Genomic DNA, 22798 nt, shown 5'->3' with positions numbered 1-22798 from the left:
GCCTTTATGGCCCTCTGCAGTTAAAAAAAATTCCAAGGGTGATCCTTTACTCTGAAATTATACCCACTGGCCCTAGATTCTCCCACAAGGGGAAACTACTTCTCAGCATTTACCCTGTCAGCCCTCTAAGAATCTTATATGTTTCAGTAAGATCACCAATTATCCTTCTAAACTCCAATGAGTATAGGACCAAACTAGGGAAATGTTGGTGCTAAATTGCACTGAGATGGCTACTTATGTTTGCTCCCCATACAAAATAACTTAGCTGAGTCACTTTAAAAGGTGAGGATTCAGTTTTAGCTGGTTCTTAGTTAATGTGATCTTTCAAGCAAGCAAACCCTTGCTTAAGGCTGGCAACTATAGAAGTTAAACTACATATTTAAGTTTAAAGAGAGCTACTAACTAAATTATGTTTACACAAAATACAAATTCAGAATTTCTTATCCAATGATGCACACGCTCAGTCTTGCTGGGATGCTGTTTCCAAGTGGCATTGCCTTTCTGTCCAAGAGCTTGTTTCTTTTAATTTAGAACTTAGATCGCAAGTGTCAGCATCAATGGAAGTCTTCATAATTAAGTCTGATTCCATTATTATCTCATTTCCACTCACATGAACGTGCAAGCAAGAATCTTTGGATTTAATCAGGACAATATTCTCTTGCTGATTTTACACTTCTCTAGCTTAGAACTGCTGAGACTAGATCATTTGGCATGACCTAATTTGGACTAAAACTCAAAACTGGAGGGTGTGTATCCTGAAAAGAGAAACAAAAACAGTGGATGCCGGAAGTGCATTGAGTCATACAGCATGGCAACAGACCCTTCGGTCCAACTATTCCGTGCTGACCATGTTCCTAAACTAAGCTAGTCCCACCTGCCTGCATTTGGCCTACATCCCTCCAAACCCTTCCTATTCATGTACTTATCCAAATGTCTTTTGAATGTCATAACTGTTCCTGCATCCACTACTTCCTCTAGCAGTTCATTCCACACACAAACCACTCTGTAAAAAAGATGCCCCTCATGTCCTTTTAAAAACTTTCTTCTCTCACATTAAAAATACACCCCCTAGTCTTGAACTCTCACACCTGAGGGAAAAGACCCTTGCTATTCACCTTACCTATGCCCTTCATGATTTTATAAACATTTCTAAGGTCACCCCTCAGCCTCCTACCTTCCCATGGAAAAAGATCTCAGCATTTCCAGCCTCTCCTTTATAACTCAAACCTTCCATGGCCATCAACATCCTTTAAATCTTCTCTGAACCCTCTCCAATTTAATGATATCCTTCCCATAGTAGAGTGACCAGAACTGCACACAGTACTCCAGAAGAGACCTCATCAGTGTCCTGTACAACCTCAACATGACATCCTAACTCCTATACTTAACGGTCTGAGCAATGAAGACAAGCATGCTAAACGTCTTCCTAACCACCCTGTCTACCTGTGATGCAAATTTAAAAGAATTGAATACCTGAACTGCTAGGTCTCTCTGTTTTACAAAACTATCCAGGGATTTACTATTAATCGGATAAGTCCGGACCTTGTTTGTTTTACCAAAATGCAATACATACCATTTATCCAAATTAAACTCCATCTGCCACTGGACCATCTCTGATACCTCTCTCTCCTTCCCGGACCTCTCTGTTTCCATCTCTGGCATCCACTTCGAAACCGATATCCATTTCAAACGTACCGACTCCCACAACTACCTAGAATACACCTCCTCTCACCCACCTTCCTGCAAAAAGGCCACCCCCTATTCCCAATTCCTTCGCCTCTGCCGCATCTGCTCCCGAGATGAGGCTTTCCACTCCCAGACATCCCAGATGTCCTCTTTTTTCAAGGACCGCAACTTCCCCTCCTCAGTGGTCGAAAATGCCCTCGACCGTGTCTCCCGCATTTCCCGCAACCCATCCCTCACACCCCCTCCCCGCAACAACAACCAAAACAGAATCCCCCTCGTCCTCACGTATCACCCCACCAACCTCCGAATCCAACGCATCATCCTCCGACATTTCCGCCATCTGCAATCTGACCCCACTACCAAAGACAATTTTCCCTCCCCACCCTTATCTGCTTTCCGGAGGGACACTCTCTCCGTGATTCCCTTGTCCGCTCCACACTCCCCTCCAGCCCCACCACCCCCGGCACTTTTCCCTGCAACTGAAGCAAGTGCTACACCTGCCCCTACACTTCACCCCCATCCCAGGCCCTAAGAAGACCTTCCACATCAAACAGATGTTCACCTGCACATCTGCTAATGTGGTGTACTGTATCCGCTGTTCCCATTGAGGCCTCCTCTACATCAGGGAAACCAAGCGGAGGCTTGGGGACCGCTTTGCGGAACACCTACGCTCAGTTCGCAACAAACAACTCCACCTCCCAGTCGCAAACCATTTCAACTCCCCTTCCCACTCCTTGGACGACATGTCCATCCTGGGCCTCCTGCATTGCCACAATGATGCCACCTGAAAGCTGCAGGAACAGCATCTCATATTTCGCTTGGGAACCCTGCAGCCCAAGGGTATCAATGTGGACTTCACAAGCTTCAAAATCTCCCCTCCCCCGACCGCATCCCAAAACCAGCCCAGCTAGTCCCTGCCTCCCTAACCATTCCTCCCACCTCAAGCCCCACACCCATCTCCTACCTACTAACCTCATCCCGCCTCCTTGACCTGTCCGTCCTCCCTGGACTGACCTATCTCCTCCCTAACTCCCCACCTACACTCACCTTTACTGGACCCAACCCCGCCTCTGTGACCTGCCTGTCTCCTCTCCACCTACCTTCTCCTTTATCCATCTTCTATCTGCCTCCCCCTCTCTCCCTATTTATTTCAGAATCCCCTTCCCCTCCCCCATTTCTGAAGAAGGGCCTCGACCCGAAACGTCAGCTTTCCTGCTCCTCTGATGCTGCTAGGCCTGCTGTGTTCATCCAGCTCTACACCATGTTATTTCCATCTGCCACTCCTCAGTCTATTGACCCAGTTGATCAAGATCTCTTTTTTAATCTTAGTAACCTTCTTCACTGTCCACTATACCATCTTAAGAAGAGTCATATCAAACTCAAACCATTTACTTCTGTTACTCTCTATAAGTGCTGCCAGACTTGCAAAATTTCTCCAGCACCTTCTTCTTTTATTTTTGGGTATATATTATATGGCCTTGTGTTGAATGGGACAATGCCTTTACCTTCTAAATCATTGCTGGAGCTGTCTGCTATACTCTTAAACATAAATAAAGTTTATCCGCTTGCTCATTTTGCACAAATGCCAATCCTAATCTGATTCAACTGCCCCTGTGTGCCCAAGGCATTGGAGGCACTATGATGCTAAGAACCAAGCGCTTTCTGAATAATCTGCGTATGTGACCGCTTTTTGTACATACTTATTCTTTCAGGGTTTCTGAACACATTATTCTGGAGCACCAGGTAGCTTTACAACCCATGCTTAGGCAGCTAACTCTAAGGCACTTCAGCCTCTTGATACTCAAAGAAATGAGGCTTTTCAAGGCAAAATGCCTGTTCAGTGAACTTGGGGAGCAACGGATGAAGGAACCACCCATTTGGGATCAGCTTGAGGATGAAAACGTGAAGCTACAGGATAATGAGGTACAGAAATAATATGCATCGTCTGTTTGTCAAAGCTAATGATAATAAATAATCACTGACAGTTGAGTTTTAGTTTTACTTGTCAGTAATGGAAGGGTTTTATTTAAAAGGGTATGCGTATTCAGATTAGGCCAAGGTAAACCATTCTTTATATCTCTTCAAATGTTTACCTCTGACAATTTTTGGATTTTATTTATATTTCAAAAGATGTCCAAATTCTCAGAAGAACAGAGGAAGCTGTGGAAAAAGGCTGACGTAATTATTCACCAACAGCTTGCTGCAGAATGTCAGGCTTTTGTGGATCTTTTACAGCATCACATGGCATGGAAGATTGGCCGTGCTCTTACCCATCAAGCCAGAGTGCGGTCATTCAAGCAAAACCATGATGACAACACGCAGAAACTTAAGGTAATATTCATTAGAAGCTAACATAGCCTTGTGTAATTACTCTCAAATTTCAATTCCTATGAACCAGTTCAATGCAACATTTGCACAGTGACTGGTTAACACAGTTCAAGAATAGATATTTACAGTTTTAGCAAAGATCTGTAGCTCGGGTTGTGGATGACGTTGTTGACTTGCTGGCTTATTTTTGTTCAGACATTTCGTCACCATGCTAGATGACATCATCAGTGGAGCCTCCGATGAAGCGATGTTATTCGTCTCTGTTTGGAATTTATACTGTCCGGTCCGTTATGGTGAGTACTGTCATTTCTGGTTTTGATCTGTATGGGTTTATATATGGGGTCCAATTCTATAGGTTTGTTGATTGAAGTAGGGATGGAGAACCATGCCTCTAGGAATTCCCCTGCCTGTCTATGTTTGGCTTGGGCTACTATGGTTACTTTGTCCCAGTTAAACTGATGGCCTTCATTGTCTGAATGTACAGATATTAAGGAGAGTTAGAATCATAGAATCCCTACAGTGTGGAAACAAGCCCTTCGGCCCAACAAATCCACACCGCCCCTTGGAGCATCCCACCTAGACCCATCCCCCTAAAACCCACCTAATCTACACATCCCTGAACACTACGGGCAATTTAGCATGGCCAGTCCACCTAGCCTGCACTGTGGGAGGAAACCGGAGCACCCGGAGCAAACCCACTCAGATATGGGGAGAATGTGCAAACTCCACACCATTGTAGAGTGGTTGTGGGCTTGTGGACCACCATGATTCCTAGTGGTCTCAGGAGTCTCGTTGTCAGTTCCGATATGTTCTTGACTAGGAATCATGGGTGGCGCAGAAGCCCGCATCCACTCTATGACAAACACTTACAAGGATTAAAGACCCCATTCCCTCAACATGCAGAATGAACATGGTTTACAAAATACCATGCACCGACAGCCACAAACATTACATTAGACAGACAGGAAGGAAACTAGCCATCAGAATACACTAACATCAGCTAGCAGCAAAAAGGCACGATGAACTCTCCTTAATATCTGTACATTCAGACAATGAAGGTCATTAGTTTAACTGGGACAAGGTAGTCGTAGTAGCCCAAGCCAAACATAGACACGGACAGGAATTCCTAGAGGTATGGTTCTCCACCCATACTTCATATATGACCCATATATAAACCCATACAGATCGAAACCGGAAATGACAGTACTTACCATAATGGACCGGACAGTATAAATTCCAAACGGGGTAGAATAGCATTGCTTCATTTGAGACTCCACTGATGATATCACCTAGAATGGTGACAAAATGGCAGAACAAAAACAAGCCAGCTCAGTGAGCAAGTCAACAACCTCAATAGATATTTATGCTTTGCATTCCTAATTTCAGCCTGGACTCATCACCTGGACAATGATGTGGGGTTATACTACACTGTCACGGAGGCTTTGACATGAGTATCATTGTGAATATGTATTTAATGGCTCACATGTTTTAGTATACAATCTTCCATTTTAAGAAGTAAAATTTATCTGTAGGAAATGGGACAAATGGAATTACTGCAAGCTTGCTGTCTATTGTACTGAAAAGTTTGGGGTTGCCTTGACTTAAGAGATTAACAACTCAAAAGGTAAAGATATAGAACAGCCTGTGGACTTAAATAGTTAAAGAACTGGAGATATGAAGTCTGCAATCTTTGCAATATGACAATCCGTATGGATGCTTCTGTTTTGGGCATTGCAACTAAATGAGTTTAAACATGTGCGTTAAACCCACACGATTTGTAAAACCCATTTACTTCATCAGATCTAAATAGAAATTATAAATGAAGGAATAATGTGTCTAAATGTCAGTTTGTGAGTAGTTTAGAGCAGGCTATGTCAACATGGAACAAAAACAAAGTTGCTGGAAAAGCTCAGCAGGTCTGGCAGCATCTGTGATGGAAAAAACAGAGTTAACGTTTTGGGTCCGGTGACCCTTCCGTCAGAACTGAGGATATGTCAACATGGAGATTGGTGGAGCATAGGAGGTACTCTGCTTTATATTTATTCAGGTCCTTTGGTGAAAAAGTTAGTTTCAGTATGGATCTTGAGTGATTTGTAGCTCACTAAGGGATGGCGAAAGTGCATGACAGTTAGACCTGCATTGTAAGCAGAGTAGAATCCTAAGTTCATCATTCACCTTGTGAAATACGGGTGAGTCGTAATCTCTGTTTATATTTTGAGGGAACAGAAACTGGACTATTGCCTAGTTTGAAAGTAGTCAGGAGAATTGACAGTGGTCCTCTGCAGATTCTTGTGAAAAAGAAAGTAATCAGCTAGAATGTATTCAAAAAGTAACCAGAACAAGGGACAAGATATCCATAGTGAAGGGAGGGTATAGGAAGAGATTACCTCTGATAATCACTGGATTATCCAGAGAATTCTCCAGAGGACTGAGGCAAATGTCTGGGTGGTCCCTACAGAAGTACATGTTTTAAAGCTTGATGTATCTTATAAAGGAATTAGTGGGGGATGTAAGAATTAAACCGAGTGCACGCGCGTAGTTGTGAGCCATAATGTCAGTAGTGGTCATTGGATTTACTTTTCTACACATTACAACTGCTTTATTTAAAAAAAGTGAAATCTCGTAGCAGAGACTAAAACTGGTTGTTTGGAATTTTTAAAAAATGTTAACACTTTTTATGTGGACCATAACAACAGAAAGATAAATTACCTTTAATAGAATAAGTGTAGCAGTTTAAACTAGGACTAATGCATTTGGAAACACAGTTTCTGTTTTTAAAAGTTATAGTGCATTATTTCAGGTAATAGATACAGTAGAGGGTGCTCTTCTGCGTAAAACACACTGGGGTAATTCTACACACAAAAAAACAAAAGAATTGCGGTTGCTGGAAATCAGCAACAAAAACAGAAATTACTGAATAAACATAGCAGGTCTGGAAGTGTCGGTGGAGAGAAAGCAGAGTTGACATTTTCAGTCCAGGACCCTTCTCCAGAATGGGGTAATTCTACCTTTGGTGAAGATGTGAGATGAGTGATATTGGAATAGTCTCTCACCATACATCCTGTCCAATTGGAAAAAATAAAAGAGATATGTAGGGAGTTGCCAGGCTGATGTTAGCCATTTTAAATGATTGGCAAAAGTTAAATTCATTCCCACTGCATTTTAGTGTCAAATCAATGTGATATATAACCTTCTTCATGAAAGAATCATACTAAAGGATTGTAAACATTACAAAATTGTTTTCCACACGTGGCTTTTCAACTCTGGATGTAGATAGAGACCAGTGCCTCTTTAAAAGAAATTCAAACTTACAGTCGTTAACTGAATAAACTATATTACAAGATTTTACATGTTAAACAAAAACCATTTATGGTGCAGGAATTAATCAAAGAAATCACTACTATCTCCTGTTATATTTTGTAAACAGATACACTTTAGTGTTCTAATTTTACTGCCACCTGAGGGCTCCCATACACTTGACAGGATCTTAAGAGTTCTCTCAGTTCTGGGACCAAACTAAGATATGCCACAGCCCTCTTAGCTCTTCCATTGTGTTCCAGCTATGCTTCAGATGCGAGATTTCTTGGATCCTTCAACTAGCATCTAGGTAGAAAACCCTCCTTTGCCACCTCACAATTGTGGGCTCCTCAGATCAAGCATGGGACTTACTGAATTCATTACGGCTTGAAACCTGAAAATACCTTCGGTTTCTGAAAACCTTCTGCTGCTAGTCCAGTTCTTTTAAAATCACAATTGGTGACAGACTTCTCTGTTCTGATCTTAATGGCTAATAAAAATCAACAGCCTTTTCTGTCAAAATCACAGAGGTAACACCAAAACTTCAGTAGAGTCCCAATCTGTATCCCTTAGCTTTATATAGTAATAGGAGACCTCTGGAATGTTCAAAATAGATATATAGACTTAACTATACCTTCAAAACATATATTTGATTCTGTTGGATCCATGTGAATAAGTTACAACTTTCATTGTGAAAAATATGGACTTCCTGTATCCACCAAAATGTCCAGAGAAGTTCTGCACTTTTTATAGGTTGCTGTCAGTGCTTCTTTGGTCTGGGGAAACTACAAAATAATTCAAACCTCCCTGATTTGCACCAACAATTTAAAGGCTTTTTTTGAGGGGCCTTAAGACTACCCATCTCCTCCAGAGACACCACTATAATCTGAGGCATAATACCTCTCACCACTATCCCATCAATAAGACTTCCCTTTGGATACGTAATCACCTTAGCGGTGTCTACTGGCTCAACCAAGTGTCTTCAGTCTTCTTATATTTAAACATGTCAAACCTGAACCTAAAAGGTTTATATTCTAAAACATACAAATGATATTTTTAACAGTCAGAGAATTTGGGTGCAGAGGTCAGAGCGTGTTGAGAATTTTCTGTTTATGAAAGGTTTCATTGCCAGAATCACAATTCTAGAAAACCTACCCTGAGATCTCAATACATTCTTCCGGTTCTTTGAACTAACTGACATGATGTGGAGGTGCGGTGTAGAACTGGGGTGGGCAAAGTTGGAAGTCACACGACACCAGCTTACAGTCCAACAGGTTTATTTGAAATCACAAGCTTTCAGAGCTTAGCCCTTTCACTGATGAAGGGGCTATGCTCCAAAAGCTTGTGATTTCAAATAAACTTGTTGGACTATAACCTGGTGTTGTGTGACTTCTAACTGACATGAAATTACCTTCTTAATTTTCTCTTCAAAATTTGAGTTTCCATAGATATTTATAGGCTTTTTAAAAAAGATCTCAATATTAAATATTAAAGTGTATTAAAACTCAGCTTACTGTGTAGAATTGCTTTTCTGTTAGATTTAAGGCATAATTATACAAATGTTAACTTGCACAAATTTGATTTCTTTAAAGAATCTATTAGTGGAGAGAGCAACTGAAAGTGTCTATGTGACAATGGAAGGTGTAACCAATCTAATCCAGAACTATTACCAGAAGATCGAAGAAATCATGAATGTGTACCAAAAAGACAAAAAGGATCAGCTGAGTTTCATGCAAGGTCTTGTTACTTTTCCTATGTAAACCATAGTTTTATGTGGATGGGTTTTATTCATGGGATGTGAGTGTCACTGGCTGGGAGAGCATTTATTGCCTATTCTTAAATTCCCATGAACTGAGTGGCTTGCTAGGGCCATTTCAGAAGGCAGTGAACAGTCAATGACATTGCACTAGGTCAGGGGTCACATGTAGGCCAGACCAGGTAAGGGTGGCCAATTTTCTTCCCTAAAGGACATTGTTGAACCAGGCAATCAACATTGGTTGCATGGTTGCTGTTCGGCTAGTTTTTATTTCCAAATTTTTAATTAAATTTGAATTTTGCCATCTACCATTCTGGAACATTAGATGTAGACTCTGGATTACTAATCCAGTGACATTATCACTACGCCATAACTTCCTCTTAGTCAAATAATGATTTTCAAAGCAGGTTCTTAGCATTTTTAGATGCATGTTCTCAGTAAAATCTGACCACTATAGGGAGAACATGTTGACTGTTCACAGTGAACCACTGGAAGTAAGCAGACGTTGTTAGCGATAATATCAAGAAAGCAAAGGCAATGGTATTTCTATTTGATTTTAACAATTCCATTTTTATTCAGTTCATAATGTATGATTGAAAATTGCAGGTATGTTATGTTCACTCGAGTGAATGACTGCAGTAAGTTGAAAATGTAACTGATTCATTTAGTCAATATCAATTATTATGTGAATTATGCTATCAGCTGCAGGTCCAATCCCATATTAAAACAGTTTAGAAATGTTTAGAAATCACTTGCATATTAGTTCTCAAATTTGGACTTTCAACAGAGTTGTGGACACATTATATTGCTTCAATCGTATTGCTGATAAAAAGTGCTACACTTGTTATCAACCCTTTTTATCTTGTGCTCATGACAAGAAATAACAATGTAAAGAAAATATATAATTTATACTTTGGACATTTTCTACTAAAGTTTACATGTCAATACAAGTTATTGTTGTACAGAAATTTGTTTTCGGAGGAAAAGGAATTGCTGCCTTTACACAATCAATAGGATGTTCAGGATTTTGAATTTTGTCATGGAGCATTTTCTGTGTGTTTCCAATTAATGTGATGTCGTGAGAGTTGTAATTTTAAGTGACGTGTGTTGTTTAAACAGAAACATTTAAAAGACAAAAACTCAGCATGGAAGCAGCTTTGGAGGACAACCTGAAGACCGACTTAGTCAATGTGAAAACAAATCCTCTTCTACCAAGAAGAATTCAACACCAGTGAGTAAAATTTTAGATTGCAATCTCTTACTGAGATTTTCACAGTGGGAAAATTAGTGCAAAAGAACTCTGAGAACTACACTGTGTGTGCAATACTGCATGTGTTATGGACGAGACCAGACCCCCTCCAAATATTTCAAGAAGGTAGCCTAGACCCTAACGTTTTCCTATTTTAGAGGTAGGTGGGAAGTGCTTGTTCCAGATGTGATGCGACTAGTCAAACTGCTTGACATTAAGCAAAACACAATTTAGTTAAACACTATAGTTAAAGTACAAACAAAAGAAAGAGGAATTTAGAACAACTTAACTATTGGAAAATTTAACTGAATACCTATTACTAATTAACTGTTCCAATGTAGTAACACCCCATAAACACACACCTTGGCAAAAGCCAAATTCAGGCACAGATTCATACATACAGTTCTCCAAATCGGGAGGAAACAACATCAAGGGATTTCAGACAAAGTAGCAGCTAGGAATCATTCACTGAAGCTTCCAACTCATCTGAGACCCCAAACAACTTCAGACTGCTAACGCTAAAGAAGATTGGCAAGCCTGGTCTGTCAGAGCTGGCCACATCCAGTCAGGCTGTGTAAAAACAAAACCAAGGCCTCCTAAAGTTATTTACTTAAGCTGTCTTCAGTAGCTACTTCTTCACGTCTACCTTTACAACCTCTCTTCAAAACAAAAAACCAGGACAAAGTAATCTCTTAAAATGACAGCATTGTCACACATGGTTTGGTGCATTTAATTGAATTCATTCTTAAAAAGCCAGTATGTTGTTTTTTCAATAAATAAAGATATTACAAAAAACTTTAAAGCTGAATTTTGAGATAATGGAAATGTGATTATGTCAGTCCTGATAATAAAAAAAACTATGTAAAAGGAAATAACCTGATGTTATGTTGGATTCTTGTCACCACTTGTTCTGTTTGGTTTGAATTGCTGTAATTATTTATCTGATTTAAGTTATTCATCTCTGACGAATGTGGGGATGACTTCTAAGTTCAACCTTTTTTTTTATAGAACTGTAAAACATTGTACAACCTACTGAAGTTATGGCTCCGATTTTCAATCTTTGGTTGGGGAACTGAATTGGGAGAAATCTCAGCTCCACAAACATGACTATTAAAAGTGGCTACCCATATTTCCAATTTTTGGTTTAGCTTTGGGGATTAGCTAAACTGGCAGTCTGCCCAGGTAACCTGGGAAAAGTCTAAGAGGCTGCCTGGTAGCTGAGGCAACATGGTAAAAACTGTCTTAGAGGGCTCCAGTATTATATGCAAAGTTTTTCTTAAAATGTAGAATAAAATGAAAAAGACCCTCTTACACCCCCTCATTCTCGATGCCCCATTAATGACAACCTATGGTCCTGCAGCGACACCCATGCCCCCTCATACTCCCTGGACCATCCTGTATCTTTCTCCCGTTGCCCTTCATATGCCCCAATCATCCCATGGCACTTCGTAGCTCCTATGCCAACTCAATGTTAATTCCTATCTTCTACCCATCACTCTTTGTCTTCCACTATTATCCAGCATGGGCATTAATCAGCAGGCATCATTCAGTTGCTCTGCTGTAATATCTGTTTTATAACTTGTTTGCAAATAAACACACCTTTAATCAATCTGTAAGGAGTGATTGATTCTTAAACCAATATCGTTAACGTGACATGGTGACCAGTGCTCGACTTTATTGGCTATTTCAAAGGTTTGAGTAATAATGTGATATTTTCTCTAAAAATTCTATATAGAAGTAGCAAAAAATTAGAGTACGTAGTGTGAAAAATCCATGAAAATCTGAAAAGAAATAGGAGAAGACAATGTTGCAGAACAGTGCTATAGTGCAGTGAGTATACCTTTTTATGAAATATGCCTTCAGGAAAGCAACAGGCACAGAGTTCAAAAGAAAACTGTTTGAACTGCTGGAAGCGGAACTCAATTGGAGCTGCAAGATTTTGTTTTCAAAGCTAAAACAAACCCATTAATCCTTGGAAAGCAATTCATAGAATTGTAGAATTCCTACAGTGTAGAAGCAGGACATTTGCCCCATTGAGTCCACACTGACACTCTGAGGAGCATCCCAACCAGACCCACCTCCCTACCCTATCTCTACATTTCCCACGGCTAATCCACCTAGCATGCGTGCCTCTGGACACAATAGGCAATTTAGCATCACCAATCCACCTAACCTACACATCTTTGGACTGTGGGATGAAACTGGAGCACCTGGAGGAGACCCACGCAGACACGGGGAGAATATGCAAACTCCACACAGACTGCTGCCCGAGGCTGGAATCGAACCTGGGTCCCTGGCGCTGTGAGGCAACAATGCTAACTACTGAGTCACTATGCCACCCTAGCGCCTGAAAATTGTCTAGTAAAATTTGGGAATTTTTTTGAAAAATTGGAGAATCTGGGGATGCCTTTTTGAAAATGGAAGAACATGAATCCATCATTTTGTTTTACGTTAAAGAGAAATTAAGAAAAAAATTGCTATTCTGTTTTATGAACGCTGTGTAGACTCAATAGTTTTGAAAATACTGAAAAAAAGAGTCAGTGACATTATCACGGTACCAGCATTTCCTCCCAATTAATTTGAATTAGTTGCTGCTCATAGCTGAATAAAGAACCACTTTGTGTTATTTACCATATTATGTATGTATTCAATTATTCCGAATGATTCCAACACGATAGCCTGCTGGATTTCATCAATGTATTGACACCTGTGTAATAAGGCACTCTTGCATAATAGTACTTTCATTGGCTGAGGGCATTTAATAATGTTAAAGACTTTAGATAGTACTAAGCTATTGTATATTTCAGAGATAACCACTATGACCATCACTATCCTATCACTATATAGCCTATTGGACAAGGCTGTACTATTCATTTAGCAGAAACTGGAGGAGTAGAACATTTAACATCATTGCTAGTGTTTCTGTCTATCTTTGCGAACAGGTTGGTGCTACAGCAGAAAAGGACTATATCCATGTTGTTGCTTGAAGAGGAGACAAATATGGAGTTCCTAAAGAAGAGGACAGTGCTGCTTCATCAGCTGAAGGAGCAGGTTGATTCGCGCCTAAAGGTAAAACCGTGGTCATCATAAATCAAGTAACAGCACTGTGATATTAGCTTATTAATGTTTCCATAAGGCACTTGTTGCCCACTGTTTTTGTGGCAATATTAAGCAATTTAAAATAAGACTAATACACATTAAAATCTTGGATATGATACGCGGCATGGTGGCTCAGTGGTTAGCACTGCTGCCTTACAGTGCCAGGGACCTAGGTTCGATTCCAGCAGGCTAGGTGGATTGGCCATGCTAAATTGCCCATAGTGTTCAGGGATGTGTAGATTAGATGTGTTAGCCATTGGAAATGCAGGGTACAGGGTGGGGGGGACAGGTCTGGGTGGCGTGCTCTTCGGAGGGTTGGTGTGGGCTGAAGGGTCTGTGTCTTCACTGTAGGGATTCTATGACAATGCTATTTAATTCAACCACGCCTTGTACTCCTTTAGGGCGGCACAGTGGCTCAGAGGTTAGCACTGCTGCCTTACAGCGCCAGGGACCCAGGTTCAATTCCACCCTCAGGTGACTGTCTGTGTGGAGTTTGCACATTCTCCCTGTGTCTGCGTGGGTTTCCTCTGGGTGCTCTGGTTTCCTCCTACAGTCCAAAGATGTGCAGTGTAGGTGGATTGGCCATGCTAAATTGCCCATAGTATCCAGGGATGTTTAGGTTAGGTGGGTTAGACATGGGTAATTGCAGGGGTTGGGGTGGGATGCTCTTCAGAGGGTCGGTGTGGACTTGTTGGGCCAAATGGCCTGTTTCCACACTGTAGGGATTCTATGAAATTCAGCTCAGTAGTTTTTTGGGTGATTTGCTGTCGTACGTAAAACAAACTGGTGAAAACGAAAGGAAAAGATATTAGCAATGGGGTCCATCAACAGCTTGATGCAGGATTTCATTTATTAATTTGGTCCTGAACGATGTGTTAAGAAAAACAGATTGCTTACAACAGCATCATATAAATTCTGCAGGACTAATAATTGTGGCTTTCCACATGAAATTTGACTCACATATAACTGACAGGATGAAATGAATAAATCATATCTATCCACAACTTATTGCGTTGTTTAGTTTGAGTGATACAAATCCAAAGTTTTTTTTTTCAAAACTTAAACTACAATATGTGCTGAGTTGGGTCAATGGAACCCAACAGAGACAGAAATGTGATCATTCTAAGAGTCCATAGTTTGTGTTAAAAGGGCAAATCAATTGAATATTCCACTCCTCCTCTCTCTTTAGGATGACTCCTGCTGCGAGTAGACTTGTCAGCACTGGATGATGATAGGATGTTGATGAAATGGGCCTGTTTTCGGTATTAGAATCAAATGGAACTTTGAAGGCAGGCCAAAACTGTGCTGTTGATTTTGATATTAATGCCTGTTCCATCTCCACCTTATTTCAGTATAAGAATGTGAGGAGATCACTTGCCTTGCCTGAAAAGGAGGTGGTATGTGGGAATAGGACAAAGCTATGGCACAGTGGGTAGCATCATTGCCTCTAAGCACGTTCCACTCCAGGACTTGATGGCTAAGGAAGGTGCATTCATAATTCGATCAAGCAGCTTGAGTGTTAATTTATAAATACTTCCAATATAAGCCACGGCTGTCAGTAAGAGCAGAAGAAGTTCCTGGTCAGCATGTTGCTGAAAGAAATTAGAGCCTCCATCATCGCCATCCATAGCTCCACGCTACCATTTGCGTGTAAGAATGTATGTTGCCACAGCAACTTGGGCTCCTTGCAAGGCCATTTGGATGGTGGATCAGAGAGTGCCAACAGCAATGTGGTTCAATCATAATTCCATATGGGCCAGACTCGGAACCTGCCTCCATACCCTACACATGTGAAGGCCTTGATACTGTGGATCAGACCTGCCACCAGGCAGAGAACTGAAGAATACGTTTAAGACGTGGCGATAAGACAAAGGTAGGGTATCATTGTTCAGCAAAGACCGTCAGATATGCAGTTGAGCATACCTGCTCTACTTATACATTTTGTTTTAAAAGGTTTCCATGCCTCAAAAACAAAATGCTTGTTCTGCTTAAAGCAGCCCAGCTCTTCAGAGGGGCCTTGCATTTCGTGAGGGGCTCTTTTCATTTACTAATGCTTACCCTTCCTATGGGTTATATGGAATTGGGTGTTTCATAGACATTGTTTAAGTACCAGGCATAACCCTCTTGTTTCCTCTTCTATCCAGAAGATAGTCAATTTTAAATTTTAATTTTTTTTGACCTGCAAAACCAGGTTGTGCAACAGAGCATTTTTTTTTGTGTTTCAATACTTGAAATTGTAATCCCACAGTTTTTCTCACCATTTCAATGTTAACATTTCGTTCAATGACATTGTGTGAATTTTTAATTTTTATAAGGACAAGAAATGCTTGAATTAGGGAATGGAAGAGTTTCTATTTGAAGCCTCATACCAGCATCTAATGTTCCAGAATGATTACATTGCACAGTTTGTGCAGATTAAAGTTCCTGTGTATCTGCAAAAACTAAAGAACTGCCCTATTGTACTAAACTGACAGTTTTTGCATTTGTCGCACTACTTATCTTGGAATCTGAATGAAATTGTTAATGCAGTGCCATTTGATACCAAGTTAGTGATTGTTTTGAATTCTTAGGTGACATACTTTCTCTTTCTAAATTTACCATTTAGGTGGCAGAAAAAACATTCATGTCACAACTTGCTGCTTTAGCCAGAGTTCCCAAAGCAGATTGGAAGACTCTGGAGAAGAAATTCCTTTCAGGTAGTTACCTATTTTCATTTTATTTAAATGTTTAAAATCTCAAGAGTTCTGGAGGTTCTTTGAGTTGAGCTTGACACTAACCAGATGCAGATATGCAAGAAAAAATGAGAACCACAATATATAGCCATGCACTTTCTTACTTCTCCCTCGGTAAAGGAAGGTGTGTTGGATATTTAGCAATTTATTCCATTTAACATGGTATCCTATATGTATGTATGTGTGGCACATGTAGTGTACTGTATTATATATTGAGGACTGTGACTGCTTTTTTTTTAGAAGCCTGATATGACGCATCTAATTGGTTATTTAGCAATTTATTCCATTTAACATGATATCCTATATGTATGTATGTGTGGCACATGTAGTGTACTGTATTATATATTGAGGACTGTAACTGCTTTTTTTTTTAGAAGCCTGATATGACGCATCTAATCTCTCCCTATCATATTTCTAAATTCTCCTCCTTTATGCCTTTGAATATTTCACTACAGGAAAATGTATAACAGTCTTAGCCAACATTTTTCTGTCCACCTACAGGTGTTCCCATCCATAACATTGAAACCTCCCTGTTCCTTATGATAGTGGCTACGTGGGTTAGTGAAATCTGCATCTTTTGGCATGTTTGATCGTTCTATACTCTTCCACTCAATCCCATTGACGGTATTGCCCATTTCCATCTTTACCGGCCCAAATATAGCTAGCTCTTCTTGAGCAATGGCTTTTCTTCTTGGCCTGTTATATAGGCATTGGATACAAAAGGATTAGTCCACGAGTTGAGCCACTGGATGGAGCAGCAGTTGGAGGCCCTTTGATTGGAGAACAAAGTCAAAAAATCATATGACACCAGGTTAGAGTCCAACAGGATTATTTGAAAATGCATGTTTTTAAATAAACCTGTTGGCCTATAACCTGGTGTCATGTGATGTTTGACGTAGTCCAACACCATCTCCTCATCAGAGAGCAGTCAGAGTCGGGCTCAGCCTGCTCATGGAGGCACAGTCTCTTATTGACCTCTTTTATTTATAATATTTAATGTATCTCAGTGTTCATGGAACCTACATATCGTTACTATTATGTAATAAACCTTGTTTTGTTATCCTAAGATAAATGGGCTTCTAATAAAATTAATTCATAGTTCAGTCCTCACTGCTAGCTGCCAGAAAGCCCCTAGGCTAACAGAGGAAGAATTATTGACAGCATTATTCTACCTATAGTAACCAGGCCTTGCCATCATAATTACAACACCCATCTCATGATCTCATCAACAGTGGCATACATGTAGAAAAGTTTTATGTTGATGACACCAGCTTTACCTTATCTATTAATTGCTTATGTGTACTTGAAGAGAAACAGTGGTATCATAACCACACATCCATAATCATGTCCATGATGGGCCAAAACATACAGTACCTAAACATGGGCACATTTGAAATTGTTGTCATTTTATTCTCTTCCCCAGCTGCTGTCTATAGCTCTGAGTTTTATTGTATAATATTTATTCTTGTCTGACTCTAAACTGATGTCCAGTTTGCATTTTTGAACTGTATTCATTGACTGCCAGAGCATCATTCTAGCCCACTGTTACCTGATCACCCGGCCACAAAATCCCAGCCTCATATCATTGCAACCCACATTCAATTTCAAAAAGTCTGCTCCTTAGTTACAGATAAAAAAGTAATATAACTTGTTATATTGCTCTGTTTATAAAACAACCTTTCTCTCTCTCACTATAATACAGTAATATGGGATGCCCACTTACATTTGAAGTTATGTTTTTGAATGTATTCAAACATAAAATGGCTATTATAGTCTAGATAACATTTAGAAACAGCACTTTAAAACTTACCCAATTGTCATTTATTCTCAATGTAAAACATTTGTACTTTCCCAAACAGGACCTGCAAGTGGGAGACGTAAAAGAAGGGAACCCTATTTATACAAACAGCTAAGTGAAACCACATAAAAACAGCAAAAGGAATATATTATCTGACCATTGTACTATGTTACAGTGTGCTTCCATATGTTTCCATACTCAACTTTTATACCAGTGACTATGACGAGCATTAGTTGTTGTTTTTTCATACTAGATCACATGTTCACAGAATTGGTATAGGACAGAAGGAGACCAATCAGCCCCTCATGTCTGCACTGGCTCTCTGACTTAGTGTCAAACTCCTCTTTCCCATAGCTTTGTAGATCATTTATCTTTAAGATAATCATCCAATACCCTCCTGAATGCTTCCGTTGAACCTCCCTCCACCGTACTTCTCAGCAGCACATTCAGAATCTCTGTGGAATTTTTTTTTCTCACCTCACATTTGCTTCTTTTACAAAGCACTTAAATTGTGCCTGCTAGTTCTTGATCCTTTTACAATGGGAACAATTTCTTCCCATCTACACTGACTAGACCATCATGACTTCTCCAATCTTTGTATCTGTCAGATACTCTGCACTCTGGGTTGCAGTAGCTCTGCTGGTGCTGATTCTGCTCTTGCCATCATCCTGATTATTTATTTCCAAACTTAACTTCTGTTCCTTGTCCTCTTGTTAATCTGTCTTACACTCAGTCCATGTTCTCATATTTTCCTCCTATCCTTCAGATCAAGGTTTCTTCTTATTACCACTGCCCTGTAAACTTTACATTTATAATTTCTAATGTCTGCAAACTTAAGCAAAGTCACACATTAATCATGACTTTGAAAATTCAAGCTCAAATCTTAACCAGAAGGGAACCTGTTAGAGATGTGTAAGATTATGAAATCCATAGATAGAATGGATAGGAAGGCACTTTTTCCATTGGTAGAGATGTCAATAACCAGGGACCTAGATTTAAGGTATGACATAGAAGCTAAGAGGAGAGTTGAAGTTTTTTTCACCCAGAGGGTGGTACAAGTCTGGAACTCACTGGCTGAAATTGTGGATGAGTCAGAACATCTCATAACATTTAAAGAAAATTTAGATGTTCCCTTGAATTGCCGTAGCCCTCAGGATAATGGGCCAAAAGGTGGAAAACGGGATTAGTGTGGACACATAGGGCTGAATAGCCTCCTATTGCTATAAACGTCAATGAGTTTATAAGCCAGTTACCAAAATCGATTTCATGGATTGGCTTTCTGTTTACTTCCTACATTATTTGGGGTGGCATGGTGCCTGAGTGGTTAGCACTGCTGACTCTCAGTGTCGGGGACCTGGATTCGATTCCAGCCTCGGGTGACTGTCTGTGTGGGGTTTGCACATTTTCCCCATGTCTGCGTGGGTTTCATCCTACAGTCCGAAGGTGTGCAGGCTAGGTGGATTAGCCGTGGGAACTGCAGGGTTACAGGGACAAGACTGCTCTTTGAAGGGGTAGTGTGGACTTGATGGGCAAAATGGCCTGCTTTCCCACTGTAGAGATTCTAATGATTCATATACCTCTATACAACTGCTGTTTTAGTATTTCTAAGCAACTTCATCTATTGACAGTCTCATTTCCATTTTCCAGTGTTTATTGACTTCCACAGAACTTTCATGCCGGACTAAATTTTTGTTAGCCAGTTAGGATTGCAGTCGGAAAAAAGTCCCAACTCCACAAGCCCAACTTGGGTAAAGTGCAACAAGAGGATAGACCTTCATTCTGGGGTGGTTGAGTGCTAAGGGGACTTATGCCCAGGGAAGGATTCAGAGTCAGCCACAAGGGCTGTCTGGTTGTTTAAAAGGCCCACTTAGTTTTTGTTTTACAATTGAACACTAAGGCAAAAGAAAAGTCCTCACTCTAGTAGTCCTTTATCTCAACACATTCCATATGTCTTGTCCGTGCCAACTGAAGCCAGCTCATACCTCCAACAACTCCCCAAGGCCACTCATGACCAGTGTGCCAATTATGCCCCTCAATCTACATCCCAGTACCCTCATACCCTCCATACCACTCAAGATTCATCACCTGTCTCCAAAGTGCTTCATAGTCCCTTTGTCGGTCCATGGTACATTTATCTGTATGTTCCTCATAGAAGCCCATGACACCTCAATCATCCCAATGGATATTTATAGTCCCTATACCAACTTAATGCAAACTCATGCCAACCCATGACCTCCCCTTATATTTTAGTGCCAACTTGTGATCCTGTTATACCCTCCACGCCAACTCACTCAGCGTCCACCATGAGCAAATCTCAGGATCCATGGTGTTATTATAGGAAATGAAGTTCAAAGTGTCTATTTCAGACTGAACGTTTTTTTTTAAAAAAAGCATTAATTACATTTAAATCCCTTCAATTCCCTATTTCATTGTGAAAACAACCACTTGTATTCAAAGCATCACCTCAAAACCAACTAATCTGTTTAAGATGACTTGGAGCTGTCAATCAAACTGTATACTTACAGCACCCCTCCCCCCACCAAAGATAATACAATAATAGTACCATTCAACCTTATGTCAAATGCATCTATTTAAATTGCTAGCACAGATTTTTTTCAACTGTAGATTCCGTGCTTTTTCAAAATTTAAAGGTCAGGGAACTTGACAACTTGGCAGTTGCAGAGACCTTATCCATTTTTTAAATTCATAATCGTCTCTAATTTAATAATCCCAAAGGGACACCTAGCCTTTCCCAAAGGGTACCTAATCCAATAGTTGAAAGTTTTCACTCTATTTTCCCTTAAATACAAGTGACAATAAATCACTCAATTCATAGGTGTATCTTACCTCTGGATGACCAAACTTGCTTCTGTTTAAAGGGAACTGCATGTTTAAATGTTGTACACAATGGTAATGTGAAGCCATTGAAGTGGCCTCTTTTTAAAACAAAATTCTAAACTCTTAACAATCTAACAAAACTACCAATCAGGGCACCTCGCTCCCACCTTAGAGAGAAACCTAAAAACCGTTTAATGATGAGAAATCTACTCCGAAGGAGCATCAAAGGCAAATAATCCTATTATAACCTCATAAAATAGACCATCAAAGTATGCTCCTCGTCTGCTGCAACTTATAAACAATTATTTGTTGAGTTAATTGCTTCAGAAGCTTTTGAAACTCAACCAATCATTCATATTAGACCTAGCTATTAAACAAACTATCTCAATTCTGGACTATGGTGCCTGTTGAAATTGAAAGAACAGATTTATTGTTTCAAAATCTAAGCACCTGGCCAATTTGATTCCAAGTAAAAGCTGTCTTCAGTGGCTATTCAGATCATGATGTCAAGTTCCCAGGCATCCTGCTTTTTTTTATTATTTAACACTTTTGAATGAATAACAATCTATTTTCCAATGGGAAAAGTAATCTAATGCATCTCAATCATTGCACGATGTTAGTCAATTAAATATTCAACTTACCTATTCAGGATATAGCCCTGTGATCAATCACTACAGTAGAAATCTTTCTTACAACACAGAATCTAAAAATGACATTTGGTGTGGAGAAAACTAATTACACAAACCTGTCAAAATATTCCCAAATCCTCAGCAGACTTCTCCTCCTGAACCCTCTTACCTGATGAGTTTCCTGTACTCATTCCCAACATTTTAGGGATATAGTATTCCAGACTCTTAGCTTCCTTCACAAATGTTACATTTCTGAAGAAGGGTCTAGGCCCAAAACGTCAGCTTTCCTGCTCCTCTGATGTTGTTTGGCCTGCTGTGTTCATCCAGCTCTACACCTTGTTATCTCAGATTCTCCAGCATCTGCAGTTCCTACTATCTCTTAGTTTCCTTCAACAACTTCTGACTTTCTGTAGTTTCCAGATGCATCCAAGCCTCTGTCCACCTTAAGTGCCCTTCTCTCTTTTCATCATGCTGTTTGTTTCTTTTGAAATTTGCTCTCTTGGTTTATACTAAGGTGCTATTCTGAAGCATCCTTGCCTTTTTCTGTGAAATTAACTGGTTATTCACCACAAAGCTTGCTGCTTCATACTTTCCTCAGCTTCCACAGTACTCATTTTAATGTTCACACTTGAGCACCTAATTTTGTCCTGATTTATCTCATCACCTTTGGTAATTTCCAACAGGATGCACAGGCCCTTTATCCATATTTCACAAGAGTAAAATTCAACATGTCATATTTTGGAGAAAACACAGATAATTTCTCAGGAAAAGGACAAGATGCAAAACCTGAAGGTGTTATTGAGTAGATGGAATATACTGTAAAGTATGCTAGCATAGATGAAAGATTTCTACCAAAGAAATGTTTCAGAAATCTACAATAAAAAGAAATAATATCTTGCTGTAGAATTAAAAACTTTGACATATTCTTCAGCACTTTGATTCCAACTATTTTTTATTGGATTTCTGTTTTTGCTGCTTTATTAACATTTTTTGTTAGAAATTACCAGTTCATTCCTGTATTGGGAAATGTAACATTATTGCTTTATGCCGCACTTACCCCATTTCCTCCAGAGGAAGTACTGATTATTTTTTGTTGGAAAATTTACTTTGAAAATAAAGGTGCTTTTAAATAATTTTAATAGTTTATGTTCAAGTAGAATTTCCATGCACACTTAGTCATATGGACATACATTTTAAATGGTGTGTGATTTGTCAGTCACAGGTTGGATATTTTCTAATCAACCTGTTCAGACACTTTTTTAAAAAAATATTTAACCTATTTTCCTAATCAACCTGTTCAGAGATGTTATGACATACACCTCTGGAACAGGTGGGACTTGAACCTAGGTCTGTTGGTTCAGGGATAGGGATACTACCACTCACCAC

The 22798-nt window shown here is 39.8% G+C and overlaps 1 protein-coding gene across 3 annotated transcripts in view; it reads left to right on the top strand.

Moving 5' to 3' along the window:
• Positions 1–22798, top strand: part of LOC109921182 (ellis-van Creveld syndrome protein-like) — a 70654-nt gene that overhangs the window by 26147 nt on the left and 21709 nt on the right. Inside the window, exons 14-20 of one of the 3 annotated variants that reach the window (XM_048601093.1) lie at positions 3399–3609; positions 3817–4017; positions 8904–9048; positions 10187–10298; positions 13259–13385; positions 16021–16111; positions 18007–19331. In XM_048601093.1, the coding sequence (XP_048457050.1) occupies positions 3399–3609; positions 3817–4017; positions 8904–9048; positions 10187–10298; positions 13259–13385; positions 16021–16111; positions 18007–18074 (955 nt within the window). In that variant the 3' untranslated portion in view covers positions 18075–19331. Of the gene's footprint in view, positions 1–3398; positions 3610–3816; positions 4018–8903; positions 9049–10186; positions 10299–13258; positions 13386–14604; positions 14635–16020; positions 16112–18006; positions 19332–22798 lie in introns of those variants that run through there. The other 2 variants (XR_007262890.1, XM_020521223.2) reach the window with 2 other exon arrangements.

This window comes from Rhincodon typus, chromosome 1, assembly GCF_021869965.1.
Source record: "Rhincodon typus isolate 14 chromosome 1, sRhiTyp1.1, whole genome shotgun sequence".
In the NCBI taxonomy this organism is placed as follows: Eukaryota; Metazoa; Chordata; class Chondrichthyes; order Orectolobiformes; family Rhincodontidae; genus Rhincodon; species Rhincodon typus.
The sequence above is the reverse complement of the archived record's forward strand: the minus strand, read 5'-3'. Positions and strand labels throughout refer to the sequence as shown.